The sequence below is a fragment of the Kogia breviceps genome, chromosome 12 (assembly GCF_026419965.1).
Source record: "Kogia breviceps isolate mKogBre1 chromosome 12, mKogBre1 haplotype 1, whole genome shotgun sequence".
Taxonomy (NCBI): domain Eukaryota; kingdom Metazoa; phylum Chordata; class Mammalia; order Artiodactyla; family Physeteridae; genus Kogia; species Kogia breviceps.
Genome location: NC_081321.1, coordinates 98,443,677 through 98,470,252, shown reverse-complemented (window position 1 = coordinate 98,470,252; position 26,576 = coordinate 98,443,677). Strand labels below are relative to the sequence as shown.

Genomic DNA, 26,576 nt, shown 5'->3' with positions numbered 1-26,576 from the left:
TATCTTTTGTGAAAGGGAGACTGTTATCAAAGCAGCCCCAGGAGAACGTCTGGGGGCCACCTCTCGGAGTCAGAAAATCTGAAACATATATTTCACAAATGTGCTTTGCACCGTAAGCCTTTCTGCATAATGCATGAGATTTGATTGAATGTCGCTGTTAATTCTGGTGTTCAGAGTGCTGTGCCCTTAGGGGAGCCGTCATTTTTATTTCAGATTTTTTTTTTCCCCCGGCAACAGAACTCTGAGGCTGTTTTAGGGTTGTTCTGAATTGTATGAGAACAAGACACCTTCCTGGGGACAGAGGAGCAGATGCCAGGCAGGTTTGCCATAGGCTGAGGCCAGGGGGACAGGCGGTGGGTATGCCTCGGGCTCCAAACTGAACCCCTCTGGGCTGGGGTCTGGGCCCCTAGGGCCTGGCTGTGGTTGGTTGGAGCTGGAGGGTGTTTTATAAAAAAGAAAAAGACTTTCAGCCTCCACAACAGTGAGAAAACAAGTGCCTGTTGTTGAAGCCCCGGTCTGTGGTACTTGTTATGGTGACCCAAGCACACTGACCCACCAGGGCACCAGCCCTCCTTCCCTGCCAGGTCTGCATGGGGCATACGACTCCGGCCAGGCAGCCAGTGCATGCCCCGGACACAGCATCCATCCAGGGTGTGACCTCAGCTTTTGGCCAATCAGGGGACTGTGGGCTTTTTGCTGGGGATGTGGAACCGCGACTTCTCACCCTTCCTCACTGTATCTGGGGCTGGAAACACAGGACCCATCTTGCAATGCTGAGGGGCCAGCCTGCCTGAGACCGCAGGGCATGGCCCCGGTTCTCCACCTCCTGGTATCCACACCCGTTGCCCTTCTGCTGTGACCCTGGCCTTGGCCATGAGACCGGCTCTAGCCGACAGGGTGTGAGCACAGGTGACACCGCCCAAGCGCGAAAGCCGCCGCACTAGCGCTTGTGCTTGGACCTCGGCGCACGTCTTGGGAACGTGTCCCATTCAGCCGAGTAAAGGGAAACGCGATACCTGCAGGAGAGCGGAGTCTCCCCAGCCGACCTCCAGCCCGACGCTGAGCAAGTCCCAACGGACCAGAACTGCCCGGCTGACCCACCGACTCGCAGGCAAATGACAAACAGCTGCTGTGTTAAGTCACTGGGTTGGCGTGGTTTGTCACACGGCGTCACGGCAGCAGGAGACACCTGGTCCCAGCCCCAGCCAATAAAGTCCCGTTTTCAGACGTTGAGTCGTGATCCTACCAGATCCATCATCTTATCCCAGCTCGCAGTTACGTACAAGCGAGAAGGGCTGAAGAATCAGAACCACGGAATTTTCACTAGAAGGTTCCCAAGAAGTTCATTTGATGGCAAGTTTACAAAACACAGATGGATAGACTTCGACTGACATTTCCAGCCTTAGAGGAGTCTCCTGGCCGCGATCAGGGGACGCTGAGGCATGGGGGGCCTGGCGAGGCCCGTGGCGGGTCTGTCTCCAGAGCCCCCGGCGCAGGGCTGCCCTGCTCGCCGGCCTGGGCCCCGCGCACCTCCAGACCGCTGAAGACCTTTCCATAGAACTCGATCAGCAGTTCAGTGAACAGACTGAGGGACACGAGAGCACTCAGCGGGGATGCCCCCTGGGACGGCCACATCAGATGCAGCCCCAAGACGCAGGCCAGGTTGGAGCTGCCCATTTTGTTAAAAATACTCTCCCGGGACACCTGGGCGAGAACACAGGCGAGACAAGGGGCGTGAACATGGGTTCTGGGCGGTGCGGAAAGTTCTGGGAGCCACTGGCCAGTGCTGTGAGCCTGTGCTGCCCCCTCCCCGTCCAGCCTCAGTCTCCTGTCTGTAAAAGGAAGGGATCAGCCTTGATGTCCCGAGGGGCCCTCTGGCTCTGACCTTCTGGGATCTCCTTCCCGATTCTCCGCAGCACCCCCCTGCCCCGCAAGTCTCCTCTTCCACTCCAGAGGACTCAGGAGGTGGGGCTCTAGCATAGTGGGTACAAGCACAGGCTCTGGTGTCACCCAGGCAATGGCCTCTCTGACCTCCATGCTCGGGCCGGTGAGTCAGGCACAGTCCAGACCAGCTGGCACGCAGGGCTTCTGGGAAGGCTGATGAGAGGGTGTAAGGAGCTTGTTTCCCCCCGAGAAGGTTGACCACCCATCTCAGCCAACCCTTAGAGCAAGCCCAGGAAGTGGGGCGCTCCAAGCCCATTTTACAGATGAGGAAGCTGAGGCCCTGGAGGTGCAGGAAATCTTGCCCAAGGTCACACAACCAGTCAGTGGCCTGGGGGACACACAGGCTCATCTGAGGGCAAAGCCTGGTCTCTTCTCGGCTCCCAGGTCCCAGGACCTCTGAGGATCATAAGCCATAGGTGTCAGGGGAGGGCAGAAATGGAGGGGGGCCGCTGGGGGAGAGGCACAAGCAGGTGACCCCCCATGGATCCAGAAATGATGACCAGACACGTCTAAGCCCTGACTCAGTGAGACAGCAGGGCCCCCGTGCCCCCTGCAGCTGTGCACCAGGGCCGACACCCCGCCACCAGACGTATGAACATCGGTGCTGTGCAGGAGGCCAGAGAAACAAATCCGTCTCCAGCTCAGGAAAACGAAGGAGAAGAAAAGAAGAGGCTTGGGAGGGAGACTGAGTTGCTGACCTCTGAGAAATGAAGTCAAGTGATGGAGAGGGGGGAATGAAGCAGTTTATTTTTTTTATTTTTATTTTTTTCGGTACGCGGGCCTCTCACTGTTGTGGCCTCTCCCGTGGTGGAGCACAGGCTCCGGACACGCAGGCTCAGCGGCCACGGCTCACGGGCCCAGCCGCTCCGCGGCACGTGGGATCCTCCCGGACCGGGGCACGAACCCGCGTCCCCTGCCTGGGCAGGTGGATTCTCAACCACTGCGCCACCAGGGAAGCCCCAAGCAGTTTATTTTAAAACCAAAAGGTGGTGCTAGGGTACGGGCTCCAGCATGTGACACGGCCCGGAGGTCCCCTCTGCCCTCACCGGCCATCCCATCCTCAGGCCACTTGCCTCAGAACAGGGTTCCTGCCTGGGTCCTGAAGACCCGGGACAAAGCCCCCCCACCCCGTGACGTTGCTGCACTGCAGGTGCTCAGAAGCTCGGGGTCCCCAGCCGGGACCCACACAGCCAGGCCCTGCCTCGTTCACAACTGCGTCCACTCCCCACCCACAAAGGGCCCGGAGAGGTGAGGGGGTGAGGAAGCAGTTATACAATGGAGGACGTGGGTCTGTTGGGGGTGCGGGGAGGACACATTTGGGGTTGTGGACGCTCCCCCTATTGGCCTCACAGGCTGTTGCTCTCTGTCCCAGGAGAGCCCAGACCCAGAGCCAGGAACGGAGCTTCTCTCGCTGTCAGTTTCTTATCCTAGTGCCAGGGGTTGAATGGCAGCCCTGCAAAAGGTAAGTCTGCCCAGAACCTGTGAAGGTGACCTTATTGGAAAAAGGGTCTTTGCAGATGTAGTTAAGGATATCAAGACGAGATCACCCCAGATGACCCAGGTGGGCCCTAAATCCAATGACAAGCAGCCTTATCAGAGAAAGGAGAGGGAGACAGAGACACACAGGAGGAGGCCGGGGAAGACGGGGCCGGAGGGATGCAGACACGAGCTACGGAGTGCCTGCAGCCACCAGGAGCGGAGGAGACAGGAAGGACCTTCCCCTGGAGCCTTCGGAGGGAGTGCGGCCCTGCGACACCTCGATTCTAGGATCTCTGGCCTCGGGCACCATGAGAGTACACATGTCTATAGTCTGAAGCCTCCCCAGCATGTGACACTTGCTACGGCAGCCCCAGGACACTCATGAAACTTCACAGCTTCACGTCCAGCTCAGGCCACACACAGGTAGCGAGACTCTCCTGGACATCCCCGGCCCGGGCACAACCCGCCGACACTCAGCCCAGGCAGGAGCTGATGTGAGAACAGAGGAACCCGCTAGAGAGGGTCTGGCATAGCCTGAGGGCAGCTGGCCCAGGAGCGGCAGGGGTGGCACAGGTGACCTGCCCCGAGGCCGGGAGGGTTTCCCGGCGGAGCTGTTGCCCGGTCAGGCCTTGGATGAGGTCCTTTGGGGCCAGGGTGGGGCTCCGAGGCCGAGAGAGGGTGGGAAGCAGAGGTTGGTCTGCTCGGGCAAGGCCGGGGCTGCCTCGGCCCACTCACCTCGAGCAGGAAGCCTACGAGGTAGCTGAGGACGGCGTGGCTGTGTTCTGGAAGGCTCTGCAGGATCAGCAGCGGGTCACCCACGGGCTGCTCTCCACACCTGCCACGGCATGAGGGTCCTTCCTGAGCCCGCTCTTCCTGCGTCCCTCCGAGGGTGGGCAGGGGTGTGGGGCGGGGGACGGACCGTCCCTCGGCTGGGCCCGGGGCTCCTACTTCCTTCCTGGCCGCGTGGCTGTTCTCAGCAAACGCCCCCTTCTCTGAGCTCCGCTGCATTCTCCGCCCCGGGCACTGTCACGGCCCCCCCACCCCCCCGCAGACAGCCCAGGGAGCCAGATCACCTTATGCGTGGGGTGGTCTAGGCAAACTACAGGCGAGGGCCAGTGGCCTACTTCTGTCAGTAAAGCCTCATTGGCCCAGACCCACACCCGTTCGTTCATCCAGGAATGAACGGCTGCTTCGCATGACAGTTGAGTCCAGCGCGCGCAGAGCCTAAAATATTTACTCTTGGGCTCTTTAGAGCGAAAGCGTGCCGACCCCGCCCTAGACTTAACTCAACTTGCTTAGATTCACAGCTCGGGGCCCTCTACCCCGACTGCGCACCCCCAGTGCTGCCACAGCTCCGACCCTCACTGAGCTCCGTAAACTGCAAGTCCAAACGCGCCAATCAACACGCGTTCACCGAGCTCCGCTGCAGACACACACGTACACACATGTACACACGCTCACACCTCAATCCTCCAGCATACCAACCTCCTCCCACTAAACCTTGGGCTTTACAAACACAGCCACTGCTGAAAGACACAGAATTCCCTGCTGTGAACGTTCCTGCCGGCTTTTTAATAAAAGTCATTCTTTCCTGAACTCAAGCTGTTGCTGGCTAACTTGAGTGCACCAGGAATTCCCTTGGAATTAATATTTCTGAGGAACCAACAAGCTTGGAGGCCGCCGTCTGGTTGCCCTGGATCTCTGTTTTCCAGCCTCGACATCTTTCTAAGAACTGTGGTCCCAGAGTAGATACTGGTGTGATGTCCACCTCCAGCTCTCACTATGGTTCCTTTGAAAAAGAGCACTCACCGGTGAGCAGGAAGGACCAGCTCACTGTCGCAAAGCCCCCACGTACAAAGCACTTACTGTGTGCCAGGAAGCGTGCCAAGCATTTTATGCACATTTAATCCTCAAAGCAGCCCCAATTTTATATAGATGAGGGAAGTGAGCTCAGAGAGGGTAAGTGACTTGCCCAAGGTCACACAGCTAACGTGTGATGAAACCCAGACTTGAGTCCAAATCTGTTCAGCTCTGAGTCGGTGTTCTTAACCTTGCTATACATTGGGCAGTGGTCCCTGTAGCAGTTTCCTTTTCCCCTGGACACCACAGGCCACCTGGAAAGTCCATTTCCTCCAGAGCGTGCCCTGCAAGGACTTGCTTCTGCGTCACTTCAAGGAACCACGCACCCCACCTGAGCAGGGTTGCCAGATAAAACAGAGGACGTCCAGTTAAATGTGAATTTCAGATAAACCGCAAATATTTTTTAGTATAGGTACGTCCCGTGCAATATTTAGAACATAACTTATACTAAAAAGGTATTAGTTGTTTACCTGAAATTCACATTTAACCGGGCCTCCTGTATTTTTTAACTTCTGAATCGGGCAGTCCTACACCTGAGTCACGATTCAGCCAGGTTGAGCTGTCGGGCGGGCCCCGAAGGCAGGGTCCGCACGCTTCAGAATAAGAAAGTTGATGGAATGCTAGGCAGCTGTTAGAAAGAATGAGTAGCGATGCAAATGAAAAGGAAAGAACTAGCTCATAATTGCAAACTTTCTAAAGCAACTGCTCTAAGGCGGGTCGGCATCTCTGCTTATCACCAGGTTTTGGCTGGAATGGAAAGTACTTCGCTGGGTGGGAGCTTATTTGGGTTGGAGTCAACATGCTAGGGGTGCAAACTTGAGCTGTTAGAAACAATGCCAGTGCTTAGTCCCTGTGTGTGTGTGTGTGTGTGTGTGTGTGTGTGTGTGTGTGTGTGTGTGTGTGTGTGTGTGTGTGTGTGTGGTGGTGGGGACCTTGGTTATGTCTTCTGGCTCGACACCCACCAAGAAGCAAACCCAGTTTTGGGGGGACACCGGGGCCAGAGGTCACCCCGTCTGAAAGAGACAATGTTCGGTTCCGTTGCTTTCCTAGCGTATCCCCCAGCATCTCTGATGTGCCATTACTGGGCTGTTAGGAGTGATGAGTGCCAAGGCCAAGCGTGTACCTGATCTACCCCAGAGCACCTGCATCTCCACGCCTAGAGCTGCACCTCGCATCACATCTCGTTGGTGTTCTCTACCAATCTGGGGAGAACTCTAGTCAGGCTCTTCTGAGTTCTTTTTTTAACAAGCCCTCAACTTTTGGGCTTCTGTGTTGATCTCTGCATTGTCCAACTTTACCAAGAACCCTAAGTTAGTTTAGCAAGAAGCCTGCTCACCCTTGATATCTGATTGGGTCCTCATCCCCCCCATGCCCCATCCCTCAGCGGATGTTGGACCAGCTGGCCTGCCTGCAGCAAGAATCCTGTTGGATGGGACCGGGGCCGCGAACCTAAATGATGGGCTCACAGCACAGAGCCGGCGGGAGAAGCCTCAGAAACTTTGGTAAAACAGTCACATGTGGCTTGCAAATCTAGGACTCGCCTCTGAGAGCCGAGTTCTCACTAGCGCCCCCTAGAGGGGCCCAGAGTCACCGCAGGTGTGTTCCCGGCCCTGCCTTCCCAGGGCTGCTGGGGGACGGGGCGGTCACACCATACACGAGTGAGTCACACCCGCACATGTTTACAACGTTTAGAAAAGGAAAAGGACATGCTGTTTGGGAAACTTTGCTCCAGATGTGTTTAGGGAGACCATATTGGACATACACAATATTCACTAAGTGCTTACAAAAATCCTCTTTGAGGGAACACCACTGTGTGTGTCTCGTTTGGGAGGCGGGGCTGAAACCCCACAGCCTGCACAGTCTAAGGCTGCGCTGTCCACCAGGCAGCCAGTGGCCATCTAAAGTCAAACCGGTTAAAGGTAAATAAAATTAGAAATTCAGTGCCTCACCTACGCTGCTCAATCCTCACATGTGGACAGTACAGATCATGGTCACCATCACAGAAAGTTCTGGAAGACAACCATCCATTTTTGCCTGCTGGACACACCTGAGGTGCCATTCCCTCCTCCTTACCTGGCCTGGGTGCCACCCAGAGTCTCCTCAGCTGCTAACATTTCTGTGTTTCAAGATCCAGCATGGTGGGGGAGGGGGAAGAGAAGGAATTCCCTGGCGGTCCCGTGGTTAGAACTCTGTGCTTTCCCTGCTGAGGGCCCGGGTTTGATCCCTGGTCGGGGAACTAAGATCTCACATACCGCACGGCGCAGCCAAAAAAAAAAAAGAAAAAGGAGATCCAGGGACTTCCCTGGTGGTGCAGTGGTTAAGAATCCATCTGCCAATGCAGGGGACACGGGTTCAAGTCCTGGTCCGGGAAGATCCCACATGCCGCGGAGCAGCTATGCCCGTGCACCACAACTACTGAGCCTGCTCTCTAGAGCCCATGTGCTGCAACTACTGAAGCCTGTGTCCCTAGAGCCCGTGCTCCACAAGAGAAGCTCGCGCACCGCAACGAAGAGTAGCCCCCGCTCGCCGCAACTAGAGAAAGCCCATGCACAGCATCAAAGACCTAGTGCCCCCCAAAAAAATTCCAACATGGGGGCTTCCCTGGTGGCGCAGTGGTTGAGAGTCCGCCTGCCGATGCAGGGGACGTGGGTTCGTGTCCCGGTCCGGGAAGATCCCACATGCCGCGGAGCGGCTGGGCCCGTGAGCCGTGGCCGCTGGGCCTGTGCGTCCGGAGCCTGTGCTCCGCAACGGGAGAGGCCACAACAGTGAGAGGCCCACGTACCGCAAAAAAAAAAAAAAAAAAATTCCAACATGGGTCTTAAAGATCATCAGACTTTTATGTAGAAACAGATCACATGCAAGTTTCTAACAAGAAACTACTAACAAATGAAATTGAGCATACGCCTCTCCGGGATCCACCACCCTCCAGGCCCTGTACATCGTGTAGCTCAGACCCAAGAGCCCAACGGTGGTTGTACGGTTAAAACAACCCCTTCATCTTCCATCATTTCAGGTGCCTCAGCACCTGGCCTGGTGCCAGAAGCAGAAAATAGGAGGGGGACAAGGGGCTCGTTGCTGAGCAGAGAAAACAGCTGGAGGGACTCCCCAGCAGCCTGCTCAGATCTGGGTTGCGATAGAGGGGGGCCCTGTATGCAGTCTAGAGCATCAGGGAAGGCTTCCTGGAGGAGGTGAGATGAGTCTTAAAAGAGACAAAGTTGGAGTGGGCGGTTGGTCCAGAATCGTTTCTAAGGAGTGAAGGTTAAAAATCACATCATCCAACTTGCTGATTTTAGAAATAAGGAAACAAGCTGAGAGGGGGAGTGAGTTCAAGGTCATGTGGCCTCATAAGGGTAAGATCAGGCAGGAAGGGTAGGACACAGCGTGGTAACAAGAGTCCCTAAATCCCGGCAGCTGAACCCCACAGGAGTTCACCCCTCACTCGTGCCCTCCCGCAGCATGGGTGCCAGAGGGAGGCACTCTGGTCACTCAGGCACGCAGGCCAGCGAGGCACCATCTCCACCCGGCTTCCGTCACCATGAGAGGCCAACCGTGAACTGGCCCCTGAAGCTCCCTCCAGGAGGTGACACGCCCTGCGGCCACTCCCTCGTCCTCGGCCCGAGCAAAGCACGTGGCCGCACTTCACGTGGAAGGTGGTGGGAGGTGTCCCAGCGTGGCCTGGGGGTCGGGGGCCAGAACCGCCCAGTGAGCAGTGGTTACGAAAGCTGGGCCGAGGACCCCAGCCCCCCGGTCCCCTCCCTGCCCACGGCTGGGTCCTCTGCACACAGACACACACAGCGGCGGGCACTCCGGCCTCAGTGCCAAGCTCACACTTCAGTCTTCCTGCAGGGTCAAGCTCGGATGCAGAGGCCAAGGTCTGGAGAGAACTCCCTGGCACGCGGAAGCATCCCACCCTCCCCGGAAACATGGGCAGGCCACGTGGAGGCTCACTTACTATCGCAGACTGACGCCAAACTGCTGGCTAGGCAGAGGGGGCCGCGGCAGGGCCGTCTTTGTGGGAGGGGGCAGCCTGCCCAGGCGCAGGTTCTGAAGCTCCTCGGCGTATCTGTGGACACAGCGGAAGCACAGCTGTCACCCTGCAGGGGAGAAGCCTCGGGCCGCAAGGGGCCGGCTCCAGGTGCTGTTGGGGGCAGATGCCCCCCACAAAGGTCTGCAGGATACCTGAGTGTCCCGTCCGTGTGGGCCCACACGCCTTATGGCTGTCTTGCACATGCACACACAGGAACACACACAAGCCAGCAGGGGTCATCCAACCTCTGTCAAATGTCCAGGCTCTCCTACCAGGCCCTGGCCAATACTTCACCCACATGTCTACACAAGAGCTTCCCTCTGCAAGAAACACCTTTCCCTGGACTTTCGATCTAGCCAACAGTCCCTTTGAAACTCACTTCAGAAGTCACCTCCTCATGGAAGCCTTCCCTGATATCCCCTCTTCACCAGTCCCCTCCCTAGCTGGGTTCAGCCCCTCTTTCGGCTCCTACTGTCACCGACTCGTGGCCCTACTCCCTGCGAGAGTCCTGTGGGCAGACACTCTCCCTACACAGCTCTAATGTCCCCAGCGCCTGTGACTTGGTGCCCAGAGGGAGTGCGACATCTCCATTCCCCCTGTGGGGCTGCCGGCCTCCCTTGCGTGCAGCTTGGCGAGGGCCCTGCTCCCTCAGGGGAGCCCCCAGGGAGGGTGATGCAAAGGGCAGAGGGCTCAGAGACTGAGCTCCACCCAGAGCTACCGGTGGGCCCGGGACCCACCACACGCCTTCCTGGGCTCCCTCCAACCCCCTGACGCCCTGTCCAAAGGGGGGGCCACTGCTGTATAAAACAAAGCAGCAGACACATTAACTAGGCTTCTAGCCGGAAGCACCAGGTGGGCTGTCCCCCAGAACACCTGCGATGGGCCTGGGAACATTTCATGCTGTCCATGGTGTCATCCACACACCCGAGAAATCCCCCCCACCCCGTTCTCTGCTCCAGAGCAAGAATGGTAAACCCCAAGGCAGCAAACAGCAGTTACCACCGTGGATTTTGTTTCGTTAATCAGTTTTGCAGGGGTGGGTGAGAAAAGCATCTCATCCGTGTACACAATCATCCTCAGCCTCGTTTCTCTGAGTCAGCAGTTAGCATCTTTTACTGCGAGTCTGTGTTGAGGCCGCAGATTTCGGATCCAGATCTGGCCGGGCACCCGTCTGAAAATTAAGTCTTCAGCGTTCACGGGATGGGATGGAGGCCCAAGGAAGCTCGAGGGCGTAGCCCACGCCTCCCAGGACAGGGTCTCACTCACTGCAGAACCTCCGGGGGAATGATCAGCTGGTCGTTTCTGAGGTGTACACGGAGCTCACTCAAGATAGTTGAAATAGGTGACTTTTTTTTCCAAACTTTTTTCCCAAAAAAACAGAAGCAACAGAATTTTAAAAAATGATTAGACGGCAGGAAAGAGGCCAGGGGGCCCGGGGGGAGGGGGCTGGCCTCAGGAGCCCTGGAAGAACAGTGCTGGCATTTCCCATATTAAGGAAACATAAATGCTGACACAACCTAAACCCAGAACATAATGGAAGCAGCGCACGTCTGCAGATGTTCCGCTTTCATAAGATCTCGGAGGCATCAAACACTCTTGAGAATCTCATCTGCATAAAAATAAATATCTGCCTCCAGGCTGAACGGCCGTGAATTTGCACAGATGTAGGAGAGTGCAGAGCCAGGAAGCCCTGTGCCCACGGCTCCCGGAGGGGCCCGCAGAGGGGCCCGCGGGGCCCCGTTTCTGGGGTCGGCAGTGGCTTCACTTCTGAACGTCTCTCTGCGAGGGTGGAGTCTCATCTTCACGGCCGTGGGGACCAAGCGAGGCACCTCTGATCGCTCTCCAGGACGGTCACCCCGGGGCCCTCGAAGGAGCACAACGCGGGTGAGTGCTGGCCGAGTCCACTCACATCCCCTTGAAAGCAGGGCTCCTCCTACACACGCAGTGAGACCATCTACATACACGGGTCCGCTGTCTGACACCTGGTAGACAGCACGACCTGGGACAATGACTAGTAAGGAGCCTCCGTTTCCCCAGATGAAAAGAGGGGAGGAGAGCAGGCGGCTCGGCTGGGTGGGAAGTTCGACGCCAGGCCCAGCCTGCGCCTCGTGGCTGCTCCGCCGTTTACTGCTTCCCTGACACACACGCAGCTGCATGTAGTTCACGTGCACCATTCGATGAGTCTGGGCGTGTGCGTGCACTGTGACCCCATCGCCACAACCAGGTAACGGGCGTAACCGTAGCCTCTGAAGGTTTCCTTGTGCCCCTTTGCTGTGCGTGCGTGCGTGTGCGTGTGGTAAGAACACGACGCGAGATGCACCCTCTCCAGGACATCTCAAGTGCGTGACGCATCAGTCAGCCCAGGCTCTCCGCTGTCCTGCAGGGTCTCTAGAACCTCCTCACCTTGCATAACCAAACCAGCTGTCTTATCTCAGACCCGCTGGAGCCCAGAGCCCACTGGAGGCCGAACCGCGGGCACCGGCTCCCCCTAGTGGGTGAGGGGGAGTCAGACCAGGTGCCCGGGCCCCTAGCCACCAGCGCTGACAGAGGGGGCCTGACATGAGCCGGCCGCGCGGGGACAGAGGTGTCGGCTTTAGAGCTGCAGGGAAGGCCCTCCTGCAAACTCCCGCCCACACAGGAGCCCCCTTCAGCTTTCTCTCTGCGTTTCTGCCTGTTTCGCCTCCGCCCCCAAGCCAGCCGGGCATTTGCTGGACACCAGGTTCTGCAGATGCGGGCAGGGCCGCCTTCCTGCCTCTCACACCCAGAGAAGGGCCTCTTCGCAGCCCATCTAGGAGATCCCAATGCGGGTGTGCGGTGGAATCGTCAGCTCCTCCTCCACAGGGTATGTGTCAGCGGTGCGCGGGCAGAGGAGAGCCACTGGGTTCGTCCGCTTCTCCTTCCACTGTCAATGAAGGAGGACTCCAGGGCTCGGGTGGGGAGCCACGTGACAGCCAACAGGCAGGGGAGTCCCAGGACCCCCAACCCTGATCTCTGCAGTCCCCTCATGGCAGGATAAGAGAACCACACAGGCTTCAGGGGGAATGCCCACCAAGCCCTGCCTTGCTGTGTGACCTCAGACAAACTCCTTAACCTCTCTGAGCGTCAATCTCCTCTGCTTTGGAAGAGGGAAAATACAGCTGACTTCATACGATTGTTTTGGGGTGTCTGGCACATAAGGTACATTAATTAATCACAGATATTGTAATTAATATTGTAATTAATCACAAAAAGACAATAAAAATATTTTTAAACAACACTAGAAGCTGACAGTGAGCATCTGCCATCAGGCCCTGCTCTAAACATTCCACGTGTATTAAATCAGTGAACTGTTACAGGGATAAAGGGACTTAAGTGGCGTCGTCAGCCACAAGGGGAAACCAAGGCAGAGAGAGGTGGCATCTATTGCCCAGGGTGACGGACGGTCGAGGGCAGCCCACAGGCAAGCCCGGGAGGTCTGGCTCCAGACCCGCGAGGCTGCCACGTTGCGACACAGCAAAAAGCAGGTGGTTTCTTCCCCAAGAACTTTACAGGTTTCTAGGAATCTTGGAGCTTTTCTAAGGTGAATAACAGCTCCAGTAAACAGAAGAACATCTGAACTGTCTTCCTGGGCAGCAGGGCAACAAGGACTGGCTTTCTCGCTTCGTCCACTACAGCACCAGCGTGCCGGTCCTGGTTAAACTAAACAGAAGAACAGAAGTCCACCTTCCCAGCCAGGTGTGTGTCTGCAGAGCAGGCACCCAGGTGGGAAAGCAGTCAGGGAATTCTAGTGCAATGAAACGAGCTCTCTGGCCACAAAAGTCGCTCCCCGTGCTAAACGGGAGCTGACTCAAGTCCACTGTTCCAGGAATTCTCTGGGTGGAGCCTGTAGATCCGAGAATCACGTGATCCTCTCTTGGGACCGCACGGCCAGGCTCTCTGGGATAAGGACAGGCTCAGACCCCTGGCGGGGCAGCCCTTGGACCTCGACTGCACCACCTCCTCGGAAGCTTCGGTTCCAGAAGGAGATCGGACTTAAGCCTTCCGCGGCTCGCCGATCTGGCCTGAGGGTTGCAGCAGGATTTATTAACAGGAAGAGCACCTCAGAGCTCCCCAGAAGCCCTTCCTCAAAGCGGGGATTCTGCGTAGCCTGGAAAACACACACCTGCTTTGCATGCGCAGGGCTCAGGAGTCTGCGTGCTGAAGGGGGCAGTGGGGGGCCCGGGGTTCCTCTGGTAAGTCCCTGCTCAAGTCCCAGAGTGGCCTCTCACTACCAGACACACTGGGAAGTCCCTGCTCAAGTCCCAGAGCTGGCCCAGAGAGCGGAGGGGGCTCAGGAGGCAGCTTCGGGCCCTGGACGGCGATCTGGGGTCACAGAAGGGGTGTGCGCTCACGTGTGAGCGCGGGTACGTGCGGACTTGCTCGCTAAGTGAGAAGTGAGCGGGTTGGTGAGGCCAGAGTACGAATGCTGCAAGAGTGGCCCGCGGAGAGGCCAGGTGCATGAGGGTCCTGTGGCCGCTGCAACCTAACAGCCTAAAACGACACAAGCTTATCTTACAGGCTTGGGGGTCATGACTCCAACACAGGTCTCACCTGAGTGTCCCAACCTCCCTCGTGCCCCCCTGGGGTCTCCTGCACTGGGAGCCCCTCCCTCTGGCAGGCACAGGGCCGGAGCCGCTGTGAGAAAACCGCGTCTGTGGGCCTCGTTGTCATGCCGTGGTGCTGTGCAAGCTGTTTGTGCCAGATGCATACAGTCAAAATGGAGGGAAAAGGGAATTCCCTGGTGGCGCAGTGGTTAAGAATCCGCCTGCCGATGCAGGGGACACAGGTTCGAGCCCTGGTCCGGGAGGATCCCACGTGCCGCGGAGCAGCTACGTGCGCCGCAACTACTGAGCCTGCGCTCTAGAGCCCACGAGCCACAACTACTGAAGCCCGCGCGCCACAACCACTGAGGCCCGCGCGCCTACAGCCCGTGCTCTGCAGCAAGAGAAGCCCCGCGGTGAGAAGCCCGCGCACCGCAACGAAGAGCAGCCCCTGCCCTCTGCAACTCGAGAAAGCCCGCGCGCAGCAGCGAAGACCCGACGCGGCCAAAAATAAATACATAAGTAATAAATTTATTTTAAAAAAAATAATAATATCAACTTACAATTAAGTAAATCATATTAAACACATAGGTCATAAATGTTCCAACCTCATTGATTCCTGATCACTTTACTACATTTCCTATTCCCTGTGCTCCTGAGCTCTTTCGCCTGTTGCATCCAAGGGATGGAAGGGCCCCACTGAGGGGACGGCCACCCGTTTCCTCCCGGTCTCTGTGCGGTGGGGTCACGCTGGCTGCTGGGTGAGGACAGTGTAAGATGTGCCTGGAGCATCGCGTTGTTCTAGAAAGTAAAGGCAGTGCTCGCAGGGATGGGGACGTGTCTGAGGGACACAGGAGCCGGGCTGGAGCCCACTTGGCCAGATTTGAACCATTTGAGCATTAAGATAAATATAGTCGTGGACTATAACCCTTTGAATAAAATGGGAAATCGCATGTCCATATTGATATAAATAAACCAGAAGGGGGGCTTCCCTGGTGGCGCAGTGGTTGAGAGTCCGCCTGCCGATGCAGGGGACGCGGGTTCGTGCCCCGGGCCGGGAAGATCCCACATGCCGCGGAGCGGCTGGGCCCGTGAGCCATGGCCGCTGAGCCTGCGCATCCGGAGCCTGTGCTCTGCAACGGGAGAGGCCACAACAGTGAGAGGCCCGCATACCACAAAAAAAAAAAAATAAATAAAAAAAATAAATAAATAAACCAGAAGGGAAAGCTCTTCCTTACAGTAAAATGCCAATTAAGAGTCCCAATCACCGTTTGGCACCCATCTTAGTAACACTTAAGCCAAGAAATGGCGATGGAGGCCACGGCTAGCACGTGACACTTTGATGCGGAGCAGGATATTTATATAGTCTCAAAGCATCTCCCAAAGGAATACTAATTAATTACAGAAAGAAAAGCTTGCGATTCGGAGGAGGGCAGTTGCAGTGGCTTCCGGGTGCTCCAGGGACCCAGAGCACAGCTGCCGCAAAGTCCATCCCTACAGGAAGGTGGCCTCCCTCCTTAGCAAAGGCGAGCACTCCTGGAAGGGGGTCACGTACATTCCTGTGTGGATGGTTCTCTCTTAAAGGAGCAACCTGGCAGAACAGTCGATGAGAACAGATGAAAGGTCGACAGCAGAGAGAACAGAAAAGGATGCAGGAAACCCACCGGGGTGCAGTGATGGTGGATGGAAAATCCTTGCTGTATAAAGCTCATCAAATTCGATTTGGAGCACCGCTTACATACCCTCAGTGATGGGGAACTCATTGCCTCCAGCAGATACTTCACTGTTAGATGGTTTTGAAGCCTGGGATGCCCCTCCTTTGGGCTTCCATCAAGCCAAGGTCTGTAATCCTACCCCGGCCCCCAGACCACCTTTGAGGGGTATGGGAGAGACACGGAACAGGTTCGCCTCCTTCCATTTGAAAATGTATCTGTTTCAGCTCAAGACAGGGCTACATACACATATCCTTCTGCTGTCAGGCTGAGCTTCTGGAAAGGGCCACCTTGAACATGTCACTTGCTTTTCCTCAAGAACCTTGCTTGGCTCCCCACTGCCTCCCAAACAAAGCCTGGCATCCTTAGCACGCCCCCTGCCCCTTGCCGCCTCCCTCCATGGTTCCCCGTGTGAACCCTCCAGTCCAGCCCTCCCACCCACAGAGCCTCAGCCCACCTTCCTCTTTCTTGTGTCTGCCACCTAGCAACGGCCTGCCCATCACTCTAGGGACCGCTCAAAGGCTGCCTCCGCCATGCAGCCTCTCTAATTGTCCCAGCTGGAAGGCTGGTACTCACTGCTGGCCCCACCTCTCTCCTCCATCCTCCCGTCCAACATTTAATGAGAGGCTGCCACGTGCACACCCTTTTCCACGTCCAGGGGATGCAGAGATGGGTCAGGGGGTTGCAGCCAGACACAGGAGGCAGACTTGTTCACAAACGCACTGTTTTGCAGGTACATTGTCTGCTCAGGGACAGGGAGGCCGCAGGGGAGGGGCCCCTGATTCTCCTGGGACAACCCAGGAAGGCTTCATGGGGGAGGCCAGAGCTGGGGCCTGGTCGTCTCTGACTGCCCCTCAGGGCCAGCGCATACAGTGCCAGATACATGACTGCAAAGTGAAGCAACAAAACTTTCCCTACGACAGAGGACAGAAAACCAAGAAAGTCCTCTAAAGGTTTGATCGACAGTGACAGCGGGACCCGAAAGGCAGTCGGGAGGCAGGGCTTTGAGAAATCAGGCGCTGCCTGCCACTGTTTCACTGACTCAAATGTCTGTTAGGAAGATTTCCCGTACAGGTTTGAAAGGACTTGGAAGAAGGAAAAGCCAGAGGAATCCAGGATTTCAACATTAACGCCCAGCAGGGCCACCTACTAGCCAAATACACTGCAAAGTTGACTGCCAAGCAAGACTTCACTCGGGGAAAACCCCACCAGCTCCAGGCTGTCCCCAGGTGGTTCGGAGAGAGTAGGAGGGGGGACGGGGTCTCGGCTGAGGTCCCAGCCCTGCTGCACACCTGCTGAGGGACCGGGGGAGACACCTGCCGCCTGGGGCCCGTGTATCCTCATCTGTAACACGTGTGTCCACCTCACTGACAAGAGACACCAGAAAGCCCCCTGCAAACTGTAAAGCGCTGCGCAGCTGTAAACGTACTTGAAGGGCAGTGTACTGTTGTATTTCTCTGCCAACAAGTCACCGGGTCAGGGTCAGTACTTTAGGGTACCTGAGCCCAATCCAGCCCACGCCTGCTTTTGTACAGCCCACAAGCTGAGAACGGCTTTACATTTTTAATGGTTGAAAAAAATTAAAAGAATAATATTTCATGATATGTGAAAATGACATGACATTCACATTGCAGTGTCCATAATATATAAATAGTTCCACCTATTTGTTTATGTATGGTCTTCGGCTGCTTCCAGACGTTACGGCAGAGTCGAGAGGTTGCGACAGAGACGCGGTGGTCCCCAAAGCCAAGACGCTGACTGTCTCGCCCTTTCAGAACGTGTGTGCCCACCCTACCCCAGATGAAAACGGTGGACACAGGCCCCTGGCCCCGAAGGGAGGTCAACCTAAGACCCCTCGTGGCCCTCCCCCACTGCACAGCCGTGACCCCTCCTGTCACCTGAGCCTCCCCCTCACTCAGCCTGCACCCTGACGTCCCCCCCCCAAAGCTGGAGGGCACCCACCTCCTGTCAAACTCTTTGTAGGTGCTCCGGAGCCAGCCCAGGGACGGCTTGTTCTGGCTGTCCAGCCCGTAGTGGAAGTAGACAGTGGTGTAATCGCCCTCCACGTACTGGTCCAGCGTGAACTTTGAATACCTGGGCACAAGGCACAGGACGCGGTTATGAAAAGCTCACCATCGCTGAAACCAAATATGCCTTCCCCATAATGGAAACTATGGTCACCCAGCGGGTGTCAGCACCAGGCCATCTGGGGACATGTCCAGGGCAACACTCAGGATCCACATGCAGGGGGGCCCAGCCCTCATTTCTTAGATGACAACTGAGGCTCAGAGACATTAATTAACTTACGTAAGGTCACACAGCCAGTGAGTGGATGTGGTAGCCTGAATACGGCCCCCAAAAGGCATCCTCATCAAATCCCCAGAACCCATGAATGTGGCCTTACTTGGGAAAGTGTCTTAGTAGATGTGATTAAGATAAGGAGCTTGAGAGGAGGAGTTTATCCTGGATTATACAGGAGGGTGCTAACTGCAATCACTCGTATCCTGAGAAGACGGCTGTGAAGAGTGAAAGTCACGGCGGGGAGACGGCCATGTGTGAGGACAGAGGCAGAGTACAGAGGGATGCGGCCACCAGCCCGGGAGGGTGAAGGGTGGCCGACAGCCACCAGAAGCTAGAAGGGGCGAGGAAGGATCCTCCCCTGGAGGCGGAGTTCCCTCTAGGACTGCAGGCCTGAGGACACCTTGCTTTCAGACTCCTGGCCCCCAGGACCGTGGGAGAAAAAATTCGTTGTTTCACGGCACCCAGTTTTGGGTAATTTATTATAACGGCCACAGGAAACTAACACAGAGGATGAACTGGGATTCAAACCCGGGACTAACTCAGTCCCTCCACCTCTGACTCCCTGCTGTGCTGCTGGATTTCTAGAAGCAAGCAATCCCTTCTTTCCAGATTAGCTAACATTTATTTTTACTGGAAAGCAGGTCCTGGCTCTGCTCGGCTTCTGTCATTGGACCCCACAGGATAAGCTCTACAAATCCAGTGATCACTTACTTCTCAGGGCTGCAGAGCCCTGCTCCTCCCTGGCCATGCCTATGTGACCCGCTTAAGCGCGGGCCACCTGTAGATGAGCTGCGGAAGGGCCATTCCTGACCCCATCAGCACTCTGGCTCCAAGTTCTCGCATGTCACGTCGCCCGAGTCATTCGTTACCTAGAAGCTCACCCCGTAATTAATCCGGCCTGGCGCTCCAGGAATTCAGGCCTGGCTTCTCCAGGTCTGTGGTGGGACCACAGCTGCCTTCACTGTGAGCCGTGCAAACGCGGCCCGCCGGAGCGCTGGGGCCCACAGTGTGGGCTGGGTGCTCGGGGACCAGCACTGCTTGAGGAGAAGACCCCAGCGGCCTCCGCCGTCTGCCAGCATTTGGCTGCCCGCACGGCCGGGACAACGCGTTGGGATCTTTTCCTTGCTCAAAAGGCAGACGTCAGCGTCTACTTAGCTGGTGCGATTCCCAAACAACATCAGAGTTCCCTCCGCCCAAAGCACTGACTATGTGACCTGCAGGCCTTGAACGTATTTACCCATTTTCTTAATCCCCACAGCAGCCCCATGAGGCAGGTACTAACATGCCCATTTTACAGAGGAGTCGGCTGAGGCTGGCAGAGGAGAACCAGTAAGGGGCAGAGCCAGGGTCCAAAGGGAGCAGCCTGGCTCCGGAGTTCACCCTCTGACCCACACCGTCCTGCCCCCCGAAAGCCACGTCCCCCCAGCCGGCATCGGCGTTGATGTAAAAGTGAGGCAAAGCTGACCTCACGCAGTACGTGCTTCGGGTTCAGCGATGGGGAAGCAACTTCAATGCCCGGGCTCACCGGGCACAGGTCCTTCGGACCAAGCCCTTGGGGCACAATTCAGTGAGCCCATCCTTCCCCGGGCGGAACCCAGATGGAGATCTCTGACTTCACACAGAGAGTCCCTGAGCCGTTGAGAACGGCCTCCTCAGTCCTGAAAGGACGGTCGCTCTCGCCTTTCTCAACTTTTTCAAGAAAGGAGGAATAGGAAGATGTCCTTGCCCGGCTCCCTTATCCACACTGGACGCTTGTGGTAAAAGCAGGCACCTCTCCCCTGCCGCCGGGGTCTGCCCACGACGGGCCGAGCTCTTCTTGGGATCTCAACGTGTCTGCGTGCCCGCTCGGCATAGGAAGTCAGGAACCAAATCACTGGTTGAGCTTCAAGGACAAGGACTGATTTCTTCAGCCATCTCAGAAGTAGGAGCGCACATCTGGCCACAGGAAAGCCACCCGCTTGGATGGGGAGAGGGAGGGTGATGTCCATGGTGTCACTTTCCCCCCCAGAAGCCATGGAAAAGACTAAGCATCAGGGCTCACCCTGTCACGGCCGAGAAGCCCATAGAGCACTTCTGAGCCAAGTAGAAGAGGTGCTCCTTCCTCCAGGCAGACGCCCTCCAGCGCTAGGTGAGGAGAGACCCCCCCCCCCGATAGTAGTCCTTCGGGTCAATGCCCTTGGGCAGTGAACAACCTGCACAACTGTTCACAGCGGCCCCCGCTTACCACTTCCTTCTGGTGGTGAAGGTTTCTGAGCCTGGAAAGAGCACAATGTATCAGCTGTCGTCAGAGGTGATTTTGTTTGGATGGAGGTGAAATTCTTAACATCGACTGTCTTAAAGCGAACAGTTCAGCGCCATTTAGTACATTCGCAACATTGTGCAACCACGACCTCCACCCGGTTCCAAAACCTTCGCATTTGCCCCAAAGACACAGCCGGTACCCATCAGGCCGTCGCTCCTCCTTCTCTGCCCCGCCACTGCCAGTAACCCCACCTGCTTTCCGTCGGTCGCGGGTACTTCTGTCTTTATGAGCAAACAAATCCTCGACGCATCCCTCGCCCAGCAGCGGTACCCCCGGTGAGAGGTGACCCACAGGTCATGGATCATTTGATGCCGCAAAAGGAAAAATCTGGCAATGGAACGTGACCAATCTCAGGACCGCAGGATACGAATTCTCCGGGATCGGGCATCCTCTGTCCTGTGTGCCCCGAAACACAGAGTGGGCCGAGAGCAGTGTCGGCTGCTCAGAAGGTGGTGGGGGGAGCGCCTCCGGGGAGGGCAGCCCACCGGCCGGGGTAACGGGCTGCCTGGGATTCTGGCTCACCTCGCGAATTCCGCGGCCAAGCCCATCACGTGGCGGCAGAAGTGGCTGAAGATCCTCCGGGCATCCGCTGCCGGCAAGGCTCTTGCTGTCGCCATGGCTCTTGCTGTAGCCGTTCTATCTGCAGCAGCTCTTGGAGGATTCTTTAACAAACTAGGTCGGATGCCTGGGTCAGGGGTACTAGGTCGGATGCCTGGGTCAGGGGTATTCTCATGAAACAAGCAGCCCGAAGGCTTCCAGATGCTCCTATGATCCGACTGTGCCTTTGTCCGCTTTGAGCCGTGGGCCCCAGGCCACGGCCGCCGGGCACCACGCTGTAGGTGGACAAGCGGGGCTTCCGCGGTCGAGGGGGTAGGGGGTCTGGAAGCAGCCCTGGCAGAGCCCCCGGCTCTGTGGTCCCCGAGCCGGCCCAGCAGCGGGTGAGTCTGCCCCCGGCCAGCCTTTCCTCCTCTCTGTCCCTCACCAGGGGGCACAAACATTTCCAGGGATGCCCAGACATGGGCTGGGGTGAGGTTGCTTGAGTGAAACGCAATCGGCACGCAGTCAGGGACCACAGTCCGAGGCCCGCGGCACCTGCGCGAGCCCCACGGGCGCAAGAATGTCCCAAACGTGGGACACGAGTCACACGGGCGCCTGGCCTCTGCAGGTAACCTGAGCGAGGACTCGACCCCCAGCAAGAGCTGCTGGGCAGGAGGGCACTTCGCTTGACTTCAAGCAGCCTCGGTGGCCCTGGACCAGGAGCTGCCCTCCTCCCCAGGCCAAGCTTGTCACCAGACCTGAGGCCGCCTGCTTAACCGGGTGACTCTGGGGGCTGCAGTCAGGACTTTGCCAGCTCTCGGGACACCCGAGGGACCCGGCCAGGGAGGAGGCCCCGGGAGCAGCGCGGCCGCACAGAGAGGGCAGCCCCAGCAGAGAGGGGCACGATGCGGGAGCGGGAGGGCGACTGAGGCCACGGCAGGGGAGTGGGAGGCGCTGCCTTCTGAGCAGCAGATGAAGCACGTGCAGAGGGCGGCCTGTGTGGCTTTGAGAGGGAGGCCGTGAGGGAGGCAGGGGGAGGCCTCAAAGGGCCCTGAGGGAGCTCCCTGGTGGCCGAGTGGTTAAGATCCCAGGCTTTTGCTGCTGTGGCCAGGGATTCAATCCCTGGGTGGGGAACTGAGATCCCGCAAGCCGCATGGCGAGACCAAATAAATAAATGAATTACAAAATAAAAAGGCCCGGAGGACAGAGTTCAAGTCTGTGGACCTAAAGCCACCCGAGGCGGGGGAGAAGACATCAGTCCTGCGGGCGGGACTGGGGACCTGGCACCGACGTGACATCCACCTGGGGACCTGCTAGTCAGTCTGTGAGCCTTTGACCTGGCACGTCCGCTCTGTGCTGAGAGCGACGGAGAGGCCCCTGCACAGGGAGGGGGACACGCACGGGAGTGGGGTGGGGAGGGCGGCCTACAGAGGGGGTGTGTGCAAGTGGGGGCGTGGAGGGGGCAGAGGGCGGACTTAGCCCAGCAGCCGCCTGTGGTTGAGCTCGTGAGAGATGCCGCATCCCGCAGCGGCAGAGCGTGAAGACTCGTCTTCCGAGGCGGCCTGCCCTGCAGGGCAGACGGCCGTGAGCCCCGGTCCCGCCCCGACACCCGAGGCTGCTGTCTCTCGCCACAGCTGGGGGCCATCCCAGAAACCAGCAGCCTCTGCACCAGCCCACCTGAGCCAAGAGGCGCGGGAGGCTGCGGTGAGGTGGTGATGGCACCTGCCAGACGGGCACCTACTACCTGACGCTCTGGGTACCTTAGCCAAGGTCGCCTTCACCACCACCTGCATCCCCAGAGCACACGCTGGCTGCCCGTGCCTGTGGCTCGGATGGCGTCCCGCAATCGTTTACTGATTGACGGGAGGACTGGTTATCGGAAGAGGACCTGGAGAACACAGAAGGGTGCCCCTCCAGAGATGTACGCGGTTCTGAACTCACTTTAACTCACGGTGAACAAGTATTTACAACTGTTCTCAGACCTTAACTTAAAATGAGAAGAACGACAGCAGAGCACCCTCGTCGCCGGCCGGCTCTGAAGGGCGAGTCAAGGTCACACACGTGTGCACACACCCACACGTGCAGACACACACGCATCACGTGCCCTCGGAGTCCCGCCTGCTGCCCGACCAGAACAGCTGTTTGTTATTTATGACACGTCGGCTTCTCCCGGGAGCCTGCAAGCCACTGGAACGTTCAGAATTTGACAGTCGTTTGGGTTTCCAAAGACAGCGGCCTTTTCACAGGTTCCTTGAGAATTCTGGTCATAGTTTCTGTTTGTTTAGAAAGCTCCTGTTGAAAGCGCTGCATTTATCTGCTTCCCTTCACAGATGCGCATTTTCGGGCACAAAAACCTTCGATGGCTATGCCTGGAAGTACAAAGTGTTTTCCAAACAGTGTTTCTACCATCTTGGAGGCCGGGGCTCCACGGCTCACCTGAGCCTGTGCTCATCTGCGAGAGGGAAGGGAAAAGGACGACTTGCTTCTGAAGATATGAATTATTTGTGCAGCTACTGAAGGAACATGAAACTGAATGCCCCTGGGGCTGAAAGGGAAGTCAACACCCACGTAGAAATGTCGAAAACAAAAAAATGAGGAGCATTTTTAGCACTGGGCCAAGTGGACAGTCTCGGGGACGTGCTGAGTGGTTTGGTGAACGGAAGACCAGCTCTGGAGCGAAAAGACCAGGTATGGCCCCTGCCTGGCCCCATGGTCCAGGGGAAAGGACAGGGACGGCGTGGGGGGAGTGTCTGCCCAGCTCTGCAAACCACTCTCGGAGAAGCAGCCAGGGCTCTATCAGCCACGTCCACACCTGCATTGACTCCACAGGTGGGGGCCGTCGTCCACCCCAGGCCTGCCCTCACTTCAGACACCAGCTATGTGTCGGGGGTCCCCAGGCCACCCTGCTTCTGACCAGCTGCCTACAGATTCGGAGCTTCTCACCACCCCCCTCACAACCGATAATTCATTGGCTCACACAACTCGGGAAAGCCCTGTACTTACAATTAGTTTTATTATAAAGAATACAAATCAGGACCCACGAAGAAGGGAGATACACAGGGGAGTCGGGTGCGGGGTCGGGGGTCCCGGCCATGGAACCTGTGTGCCCTCTCTCCATGCAGTCAGGACATCGACGACACGCCATTACCACCAAACTGCTCCACTGAGCCGCTGTGTCCAGTGCAATTATTGGGGTTTCATTACATAGGCATGACTGGCCAAATCACGATCCAATCAATAGGCAGCAACCCATGAATCCACCCATGCATCCATCCGTCCATCCATTCCATCCGTCCGTCCATCCATCCATCCATCCACCCACCCACCCACCCATCCATCCATCCATCCTTCCATCCATCCACACATCAAATATTGCCATTTGCAAAAATACAGATGGACCTGGAAGGTATTATGCTTTGTGAAGTAAGTCAGAGAAAGACAAATACTTTTTCACTTATATGTGCAATCTAAAAATTAAACAAATGAATACAACAAACAAACAAACAAAACATCTCACTGAGGTTGCACTTCAGCGACTCAATGACATCAACCAAGTAAATTCCTACCGGCTCCACCTGACCACCTGTCAGGTACTCCACAGGTATTTCTACCCCCACCTCACATGTGACTTATCCGCAGCCAACTACAGCCCCCCAGCCTCTGTGTAACTTCAGTGTGCCACACCCTTCCCTGCCTATCTCTCATTCATCTTCCAACTCAAAGGTCACTTCCTCCAGGAAGCCCTCCCTGACCTCCCACAAGCCCCTGGCTTCCCTCTGTCACACAGAGGCTAGACTTTGAGTCCTCCGTGGACAGGGGACTGGGGAGGTGGCTGTCCACAAGGACTAGCCCGGCTCAGGCCAGTGCACGGCGTCCGTCTTCACCCCTCGGCCCCCGCCCTGCTGTGGGTTTGAGAAATGGTTTAACGTCACTGCATTAAAGGAGAAACTCACAAACAAGACCCTAAAACCGCCAACAGAGACCGACCAAAGGATATTTACTGTTGAGTCTTAGATTTTGAGTTCTCACCAGGACAAATGTCAACACTGCATTTCACCACCGCCAATAAGCACCGCGTGCTCTGGAATCCACACAGCCTCCGTCACAAAACCTCAAAGTCTGTGACCTCCAGACAGCCAAGGCCAGGTCCCCACCCCACCGACAAGGATTGAGAAACTCCTCCCCTCCCACCCTGCTTCCTTCTCCTGGAGCCTTAGCCTCCACTCTTCACACACCTGCCAGGCCCTGGGGAACCCCCAAGCCAGTGCTGTTGACAGTGGCGCCGGGCCAAGGTTTGGGACAAGTGAAAGCGTCCAGGACCTCTCTCCCAGCTGGAGCCTCTGAGTCTGAATCACCGCAGCAACTGCTCAGCCTCAGTTTTCTCACCTGTAAAGCGGAGCGATGCTTCCTGCCTCCCAAGTTGGAGCTGAGGGAACTGATGTGTCGGCACAGTGTGCGGACCCGGCCGGATCGGAGACCCTGAATTCGGGGAGGAAAATGGGCGAACGGTGAAAGTTTGGACTGAGACGGCTCAGCCGCACCAAACCAAAACATGAAAAGGCGGGAGAAGCGAGCGAGCAGGGAAGGAGGGGACGGGGGAGCAGGACTGGAAGAGTGGGAGAGGAGCGCGCGCTCGTGCCAAACGGGGGTGGGGTAGGGTAGGGGTTGGGGTGTGGGAGGGGCCGGGAACCCGCGGGGGAGAGCGCGGGCAACGGGGTCCCCGCCCGTCTCCGCGCCGCGTCATGGGGCCCCGCCCCGCTCCCCGCCTCGGCTGGCCCGCCTGAGCAATGGGCCCAGCCCCAGAACCCGCGCTGCGTCCCCACCTGGGCCCCGGGCGGGTTCCCTGCCTTGGACAATGGGCCTTACCTGACCACAGCTCCGCCGGTGCCTCACCTGGGCTCCGCTCGGCCTGCGACTCACCTGGCCCCGCCCCGGACGTGGCTCCCGTGCAGGCCCCGCCCCTCGCCCCGCCCCGCGCGCTACCCCGCCGGCGCTGTTTCCCTGGAGCACAGGACCTGAGTGGCCTAGAGTCTTTGCGGGCTATGCCTGCATTTCTGCGCATGGGCAAAGTCACTGTTCCAGCCCTGAGGTGGGCGTCATGTACTCAGGAAAGACCAGGCTGGGGCCCAGATACCCCTAGAGGTGCCACTGACGTTCCGGGGCCCCAGCCAAGAGGATGCCTGGTCCTCCGACAGGATCGCATTCCCACCCGGAGAGCCGCTCAGGAGGTGGCGTTCTAAGGGTGGATTTCTATCGGGCCCGGGGTCTGGCGCCCCCTTCTGGCTGCAGCTCTGTCTCCGCTGCCTCCTCCCCGTCTCCCCGGTTTCTGAAGGTCGGCGCCCCGGGACTGGGGCTGCACCTGTTTTCATTTACTCCCCAGCCTCCTGCTGTCAATACAGCCTATACCAGATGGTCCCCAACTGATGTCTCCCGACTCCAGCCTCCTGCCTCTGACTGCCCACCTGACATCCCCACACGTCCACGTGGGCTCCTCTCCTGGGCTTCCCATCCGGTTCTCCACCAGCCCCTTCCAAACCCGTCGGGGCATCCTTGGCTCCCCTCATTCCCTCACACCCCATGCGTGGTCCCTGGATGAGCCCCGATAGCTTTTCCTGCAAAACATGTCACAGTGCCACCACTTCTGTCCACCCACACTGGCCCAGGTGGTCCAGGCCACCAGCATCTCTCACGTGGCTCAGTGCAGCAGCCTCCTAATGCATCTCCCGGCTTCTGCCCTTGCCCCTCCCCATCTGTGTTAACACAGCAGCCAGGGGGATCCTTTCATGAGATCCTGCCCTGCCCCTGCTCAAGTGTCCCTCCCCCTCCTGCTCTTGGCGGAGGGGGCTGGCGCTAGC

At 57.5% G+C, this 26,576-nt stretch overlaps 1 protein-coding gene across 1 annotated transcript; it reads right to left on the bottom strand.

Annotated features, from left to right (window-relative positions):
* Window positions 1-1,425: 1,425 nt before the first annotated feature.
* ARHGAP8 (Rho GTPase activating protein 8) lies at window positions 1,426-26,576 on the bottom strand. Its single transcript, XM_067010639.1, is given in 10 exon segments — window positions 1,426-1,704; window positions 4,159-4,226; window positions 4,229-4,258; window positions 8,832-8,920; window positions 9,236-9,346; window positions 10,577-10,638; window positions 10,640-10,670; window positions 17,544-17,675; window positions 25,108-25,200; window positions 26,184-26,576. Coding segments are annotated over 10 exon segments (981 nt in total). The 5' UTR covers window positions 26,270-26,576.